This window comes from Mobula birostris, chromosome 1, assembly GCF_030028105.1.
Source record: "Mobula birostris isolate sMobBir1 chromosome 1, sMobBir1.hap1, whole genome shotgun sequence".
Taxonomy (NCBI): domain Eukaryota; kingdom Metazoa; phylum Chordata; class Chondrichthyes; order Myliobatiformes; family Myliobatidae; genus Mobula; species Mobula birostris.
The window spans coordinates 160,085,479-160,094,026 of NC_092370.1; the positions used below are offsets into that span (position 1 = coordinate 160,085,479).

The window sequence follows — 8,548 nt, forward strand, 5'->3', positions numbered from 1 at the left end:
TTTCAAGGAATAAAGTCCTAACCTCTTCAATCTTTTCTTATAACTGAGATCCTCCAGTCCCAGCAACATCCTTGTAAATTTTCTCTGTACTCTTTCAATTTTATTTACATCTTTCCTGTAGGTAGGTGACCAAAACTGCACACAATACTCCAAATTAGGACTCACCTACATCTTATACAACTTCAACATAACATCCCATCTCCTGCGCTCAGTAATTTGTTTTATGAAGGCCAAAGTGCCATAAGCTTTCTTTATGACCCTATCCACTTGTCATGCTAGTTTCAATGAATTATGTACCTCTATTCCCAGATCCCTTTGTTCTACCACACTCTCAGTACCTTACCATTCACTGTGTAAGATCTACTCTGGTTGGTCCTACCAAAGTGCAACACTTCGCACCTGTCTGTATTAAATTCCATCTGCCACTTTTCAGCCCATTTTCCTAATCCAGATTCCGCTGCAAGCTCTGATAGTCTAGCTCACTGTCTGCTACACCCCCAGTCTTGGTGTCATTCACAAATTTGCTGATCCAGTTTACCACATTATCATCCAGATCATTGATACTGATGAAAAACAGTAATGGAACCTGCACTCCAGTAGTCACAGGCCTAGTCAGAGAGACAACCCTCTACTACCACTCTCTGGTTTCTCCCACGAAGCCACTGTCTATTCCAATTCACTACCTCATTCTCAATGCCGAGAGACTGAACCTCCTTGACCAGCTTCCTATGCGAACCTTGTCAGATGCCTTGCTAAAGTCCATAGAGACAACATCACTGCCTTGCCTTCATCAACTTTCCTGGTAACTTCCTCAAAAAGACTCAATGCAACCTACCACACACGAAGCTATGCTGACTATTCTTAAACAGTCCATGTCTATCCAAATACTCATATATCCGATCCCTTAGAGTACCTTCCAGTAATTTTACCACTCCTGATGTCAAGCTTACCAGCCTATAATTTCCTGGTTTATTTTTAGAGCCTTTATTAAACAGTGGAACAACATTAGCTATCCTCCAATCCTCCAGTACCTCACCTCTCACTAACAATAATTTAAATTTTTCTGCTAGGGCCCCTGCAATTTCTGCACTTGCCTCCCACAGGGTCCAAAGGAATACCTCGTCTGGTCCTGGGGATTTAACCACCCTAATTTGCCTCAAGACAGCAAACACCTCCTCCTCTGAAGTCTGTATAGGGTCCATGACCTCACTGCTGTTTTACTTCACTTCTACAGACCCTGTCTCCTGAGTAAATACAGATACAAAAAATGCATTTAAGATCTCCCCCATCTTTTTTGTCTCTATGTATAGATTACCATCCTGATCTACCAGAGGACCATGTAAAGGAATTATCTTGTACGGGGAAATTGCTTAAAAAGGGGCTGAATGTCAAAATTAGAAGTGGGCTGTACTGCACAAAAGCTGAAAAAAAACATTTTATGCTCACACAGGGTGCAAATTATAATTACTAGAATGATTGAAATGTAATAGTTTTGTGTGATGTCTGTCAAGGGGCGAGGAGCAAAGATGGGGATGTGGAATTGGCCTGGTAGTTACCCGGATTAAATTAATATGGCATTGCCATCATACGTTGGCAATCACTCAAGAGACACCAACATGACAGCTAGGAAATTAAAGTCTCATTTCACAAGAAGCTCTTTATTAACTTTCACCTTCTGAATATGTTTGCAGATCCTGGAGTTGACGCTGATCCTGGCCAGCTACATCAACCACAGCAGCTGTCATCCGCTGGCCATCTCGTCCAGCTCGCCGCCCACAACCCTCTCCAGCAAGAAACTGTGGGAGATAGACAGCAAACACTTCCCGAGCATGACGCGGACTACGCAAGGTCCCACCCTGCTCTGAGACCCTTTTGCCGGTGCTGAATGGCGTGGAGCTGTCAGGGGACAAACCAGTTGGACAATTCAAATGGTGCACAGTTGACACTTGTGTCTGAACTTTATTGCAGTTGTGTGTATTTATGTGCTCGATTAGTGCTTAGACTTTGTTTATCTACTGACGATTCACATACCACCTCATGGCCCATTGTTAGCGGTTGGGTTCATACTGGTGTCAAGTTTTGGGCTCCTTGGGGACATTAATGCTGAGGCTGGTCCACATGCAACAAACTGGAATGTTTGTGGCTGTTTAGATGGAGACTGTCCATTGGGGGAGGTGCCCTCCTTTTGGGAAGAGTGCTTTCTATCAGGAAGAACCTTTCTCAAGGGCTCATTCTGACCCCTTACATTTATTCCAAACCCCATCCAAAGATCCCCCAATTAAGATGGGTTGGAATGCCAAGGGCAAGGGTACAATGCACATTATGTTGCTGCTAAGTTATTTCTGAGTCAGAGACTATGAAAGTTCCAGCGGGAACTGGATACCTGTGGATGATAAAAAGCCCTGCTGCGCCAGGAAACCCAGTAGCATGAACAGAGCACCAGCATGGTCCTTGAAAGTGGTCCCAAGACCTGCGAAGCTGCTCAGCGTCCCCTCCCCTTCAGCCTTTTCTATTGGGATTGATGGCAATGCCATAGGTTGCTTCCTAATGATGGAGAGAGTGAACTGTTCAGCAGCTCATGGTATTTCAGGCCGTTGCTGAAGAGGCTGCCTTGTAAGGTCTCTGGAATAACCAACAGATCCCTCATCAAAGCCCCTCGCCCCCACTGCAGTGCCTGATACAACGAGCACATACCTCTTGAACGCGTGCCACTGAGGTACAAAGGACACTGGAGTGACCCTCTAAGTGAGGAGGGTGCCAACAGCACAGCACGAGCATCATTGCACAGCCCGGCCGCGGGTAATCAACAACCCAGTCCTTCAGTCAATGTCTCCATTCGATTTAATAACTGGAAGGGGTTTCTGGGAGGGACTGTGAAATGCTTAAGTGACCCAATTTTGTCCTCGTTGTCAGTGGGGGGGTCGGGGGCCAAAGTCACCACTGAACACAGCAGCTGCTAGTGCCCAGCAGTGAGTTATCTGAACACAGTGTAAAGCAGGTGGATATGTTTGTGGCTGAGTGAAGTTGTGTGAGATTACTGTGGAGGGATTGTTTATCAAAACAAATCATGACTATAGTTGAAGCTTCACCTTTCCAGTGCACTTGATTCAACTGCCAACTGGAAGAGGCTGGTACTGGACTGATCTTTTGTTTCTGCCAAGTGTTCATTCTTCCTGCCCACCCAAAGCACCCACTGGTTCACAGACAGTCATTGTCCCTTGATGCATGTGCAAGGGAGATGTTTATAGAGACATTCTGGTTCTTCACATTTGCACAGCTGCACCACACACCTAACCCTTGCCTTCAGAAAGTGGGAGTGAGGTGTGCCCCCTTGTGGAGGATGTTTGTTTATAATATGAGTGACTACCTCAAGGACAGTGAGAGCCAAGTGTCCTTAATAAAACACCATTACTGAACCATTTCTTCTCTGTACGTGGACAGCGTTCATTACCAGACCCAGCTCTCACATCTTACTACTCTGATGCAGTTTTAAATTCTGACTTCTGAGTTGCTATCTTAGTAACCATGACTCATTCTTTAACACTGTTAACATCTTGCATTTTGAGTCACTCTCCTGTGTAGTACAAAAGCAGTGCTGCATTCTCAGAGGTGAGAAGTTAATCTTCACTCTTAGATGAATGTGGAACTAGTCAATATCCTGACCCAGCATCTCTAAGTGACATTTATCACAGTGTCGTTTGTGCGATTTCATTGTACACAAGTTGACTGCTGAGTTTCTTCTTAAACCTAGTCACTGCACTTCTCACTTCAAAAGTGTTTTGGCTGTAAAGTGCGCTGAGGCATCCTGATGTCAAAAGTCCTGTTTGGACGAATATTCTTAAGTTTCATCAGTGATTTAGTTGTATTTCTGCATTGACGCTACAGAGTTGCATATCATTAGAAAATAGTGGTCTGAGGGCTGTGTAAAATGCCAAGAAAGAAAATTTTCCAAGTTCACTGCCTTTCACACCATCAGGCAGTCCCAAAACAAGGCCTTTGTAAAGTAGGGAAAAATACTAACCTGTCATTGACTCCCAGTAAAGAACATGGGTCCATGCAGTCAGCCAGATGCTTCCAACAACCAGTAAAGACGGGCACCTTAGAAAATCGTCTTACACCCACCCCCTCCAGCCAGCCTAAAGGCTGATTTATACTTGTGCGTACCAGCTTGCGCCATCGCCTACACAAGTGGGCTACACGAAGAAACTCAAACTTCAAATAATGGCGACTGAAACTGAGGGAGGGTGAATTTTCTGTGCTAGTCTGGCCACTGAGAGACATGGACGAGGAAATGCATTTCAAATATTTTCAGATGTCGGCAGGTAGATTTGATGATTTGGTTCATCGTCTCCAACCATTTATTTCGCATCAGTGTACGCAGAGTATACTCAGAGACTGGCAACCACCATTCGAGTTTTAGCTTCAGGTGGAAGTCAACAGGCTGTAGCTGCTAGCTACAAACTGGCGTCAAGCACAGGGTCCTCCATAATTTCAGAGGTCTGTGAGGCTTTATGGAAAGCATTGCAGCCAGAGTTCCTTCCCTGCCCTTCAGTCGCCCAATGGGAAGCTATTGCAGCGTAGGAGAAATGCGATGCTACCAAGCGGACCAATCGCAGTTGTTGCGGTCTGCGTCGCCGCAACGCGTAGTTACATTTTGGGAGAGGTGCGCGTCAGGCTACAGTGTAGGGTTGGTGTAGAGTACAGTGTAGGGTACAGTGCTACGCCATACTTACGGTGTACCTTTGACACACAAGTATAAATCAGCCTTTACAGTCACCTTGGGTCCATTCTCAGGACACGATACTCTTTCTACCATCAGCATTCGCCAATACACCAATGTATCTTCTTGCTTCCCATAACTTCCCTCTGTATCTGAGTCAAGTCCTTGCCGCTGAAGTAACAATTTGGCCAGCATTGTAATAATTCAGAACATAGAAGGGTACTGCATAGGAACAGGCCAATCAACCCACAATGTTGTGCTGAATCAGGTAAAAAGCAAATCAAAAATACACAAATACTAATCCCTCCTACCTACCCCATGTCCATACCCCTCCATCTTCCCCACATCCATGTGCCTATCCAAGCATTTCTTAAAAGCCTCTGATGTATTTGCCTCTACTGCCATCCTGGCATCTACCACTCTGAGTATAAAACTTAGCCCTCATATCTGTCTTAAACCCACCCCCTCTCACCTTCAATGCATGCCCTCTGGTATTAGACACTTCAATCCTGGGAAACGGATATTCCCTGTCCACTCTATTTATGTCTCTCATAATTTTACAAACCTCTATCAGATCTCCCCTCAGCCTCCAGTGCTCCAGAGAAAACAGCCTAAGTTTATCCAGCCTCCAGTGATAACACATGCCCTCTAAACCAGACAGTATCTTGGTAAAACTCTTCTGCACCCTCTCCAAAGCCTCAACATCCTTCCGCTAGAGGGGCGACCAGAACTGTATGCAGTACTCCAGAAGTGGCTGTACTGAGACATTTCAGATTACTTTCCTATACTCCAATTGAGACTAAAGTTGGGTGTGTTAGTGAAAATCCTCAGCAAATAAGGCAGTACACATTGAGAGGGCAGTTAACATTTCAGACCAATGATCTGTAATCTGAACTGAGAAATGCCCCATATTTTGAATATTACCAAGCCAGGTGAAAGTGCTGTGGGGGTTGCTGATAGCTGGGAGGTGCTTGTGGTCTTGTACAAGACCTTGGGGATGGTCTGTGATGGAAGGCAGGAGGGAATTGTGGAGGAGGGGGTCAGGGCAAAGGGTGGACAGGTGGTGCAAATGTCACAGCAAGACCAGTAAAGCTGCTGTCTGGTAAAGGGACATTTGGTCTTTATGATCTCGTTGAGTTGGAATGTCCCAGCAGCCCTGCCCCACTCTGTAAAGAATTCACCATTCTGACCTGACCTGCCTCATTGTGGAGCAGGTTTAAAACTAGCATCAGTAATATTTTTAGTTTGTTCTGAACAGAATGAGTAATATCCTTGTGTGAATAGGGAGATGAGCAATTTCAAAGCAATAGGTTTAAATTTGGGCATTGCTTTTCTGCCCTCTTCAAAGCCTGAATACAGAGCTGCCAACACATGTAATGCCAAATAGGGACATTAATAACTTTACCTGGAGAGACTAGGGACTATAAGTGCTGAGATCTGGATTAAAAACACAAACTGCTGAAAGAATTTGGCAATTTACTGGTCAATTAGACTCTCCTAAATGTGTGTTTATCTGTTGGGAGCCAATTACAACTACATTTATGTGAGTATGATATAAAAGATGCCAGGATAATCACCCAAACCCTCTCCCATTTCCCAAAGATCGTCAATGATGTTCCAACCCAAAGCTCTTGATCTTTGGGGATGAATTGGGTTTAGGAGGACTTGCTGTTAAAATATAAAGAAAATCAGAAGAAATTCAGATGATTTGGAAATTACTATTAACATGGATGAAATCAGCAACCATTTGCTACACTACAACAGGTGAAAGTCCACCTGGTGTATGTTGCAATTGATGGTTTTGGCTCACTTTGTGTACTGTAGCCGATCTTACCAAGTTGTCTCCTGCTGTTCAGCATAAGACATAGGAGCAGAATTAAGCCATTGGGCCCATAGAGTCTGCTCTGCCCTCCCATCGTAGCTGATTTATTACCCCTTTCTCCTGCCTTCTCCCTGTAACCTTTGATACCCTTACTAATCAAGAACCTATCAACCTCTGCTTTAAATACACCTGTCCACAAATGCATGTGGTTGAGTTGTCAGTACCTTGTACTGGACCACTGCTAGCCATTTGAGTAGCCACTAGCTGTTCCAATAACCTTTTTTTTTCCCGCTGTTCCCCTGTCTAGTGTTGGATCTGACAAGTAAAATCCTGCACTGCAGCCATAGTCAATTTGCGTCACTCCTCAACCACTTCAAACTTGCACACACAGTCAAGTCTGACTATTCAGCAGAGAAGGCTGATAATGGGATCTGGTGATTGAACAGAATTCTCATAACACACAGTGTGTCCCTTCGCCCTGGTTATAAACACTACACACTTTGTGCTATAAATTGAATACTTGATCCTAATGGGGCAAGACCCATCTCTGAATGGTTATACCTGATGTACTGTAGCTTTTATTTATTCCAGCTGTTGAAGTGAACAGTGAAGGTTTTTTTCACTTTAACTTGAGTTGTCTATAGTTTGACATTCACAATGTGAAAGAGGATTGTACTGGAATATTCTCATACTCCTTTCCCTCCATGACTGGTAGACAAAATAAAGTAATGCCAAAAGCATTCTTCAGTATTATTAGCATCTGCAGTGAATGCTTGCTTCAAAGTTCATGTGCTCTGCAGTTACCAAGCAGTACTTTACATTTTCTGAGCCAGTTAACGTTGCTGTAGATCTGACTGTTCAAAAGAACTTAGAACTATATAACACAAGAACAGGCCCTTTGGCCCACTATGTTGTGCTGAAATAATTAAATTAATGATATCTAATCCCTTCTGCCAGGCCGCAGGCCATATCCCGCCATTCTCTGCAGGGAGAATGCAGAGGGTGTACTTATCCTGTGCTTAAAAGCCAAGTGATTGTCAAGGAGCAGATGGTATCTCAGGCATGAGCTGCATGCAGCTAGTTTTGACTGCAAGTATGCCCTTAGAGGTTTCCCCAAGGAAACTGGAGATCCTCTTAAAAGATGCCATAATATGCAGGTGGTAATTGACTGAAGAATCTTAATAGAACATGGAACTAATCAGCCCACCATGGTGCACTGACCTTTCAAAACATACTCCACCATAAATCCAACTGTTTCCTTGTACTTTTTTCTACTAACACCCCTGCCAGTGTATTCCAGGCATCTACGACTCTGTGTAGAAAAAAAACCTCTGCTGTCTCCCCACTCTCCTTAAACAAATGTCTGCTGGTACTGGCTATTGCCATCCCAGAGAAAAGGCATGGTGTTCCACTCTGTCAATGCCTCTCGTCATCTTATAGACCTCTATCAAGATACTTCTCATCCTCTGTCACTCTGAAGATAAAAGCACTAGCTCGCTCAATCTTTCCTCATAAGGCACATTCTCATATCATCTGCACCCTTTCTAAAGCTTCTACATCCTTACTGTGGTGAGACCATAAGACATACAAGCAAAATTAGGCCATTCCATCAAGGCTGATATATTATCCCTCTCAACCCCATTCTTCTGCCTTCTCCCCATAACCTTTGACACCCTGATTAATCAGGCACCTATCAACCCCCACCTTAAATATACACAATCACATGGCCTGCACAGCTATCATTGGCAATGAATTCCACAGATTCACCACCCTCTGGACTAGACTCTCCCATTATAGAAAACACCCTCTCCACATCCACTTTATATCGGTCTTTCAATATCCAATAGATTCGAAAAAGATTTCCCCCTCATTCCTGGGATCATTCTCATGAACCTCCTCTGGGGCCCCTTTATTCCCCCTCTGCCTCCTGCCAGACAGCCAATTTTCCATCCATGCTAGTATCTTAGCCTCATGTGTGGTACCTTGTCAAAGGCCTTCTGAAAATC

At 44.3% G+C, this 8,548-nt stretch overlaps 1 protein-coding gene across 2 annotated transcripts in view; it reads left to right on the forward strand.

Annotated features, from left to right (window-relative positions):
• The window catches only part of plekhh1 (pleckstrin homology domain containing, family H (with MyTH4 domain) member 1), a 283,094-nt gene extending 275,822 nt beyond the window's left edge, over positions 1-7,272 (forward strand). For both annotated transcript variants that reach the window (XM_072265032.1, XM_072265024.1), the window contains exon 29: positions 1,692-7,272. In XM_072265032.1, coding sequence (XP_072121133.1) covers positions 1,692-1,865 — 174 coding nt within the window. In that variant the 3' untranslated portion in view covers positions 1,866-7,272. The remainder of the gene's footprint in view (positions 1-1,691) is intronic.
• Positions 7,273-8,548: the final 1,276 nt, after the last annotated feature.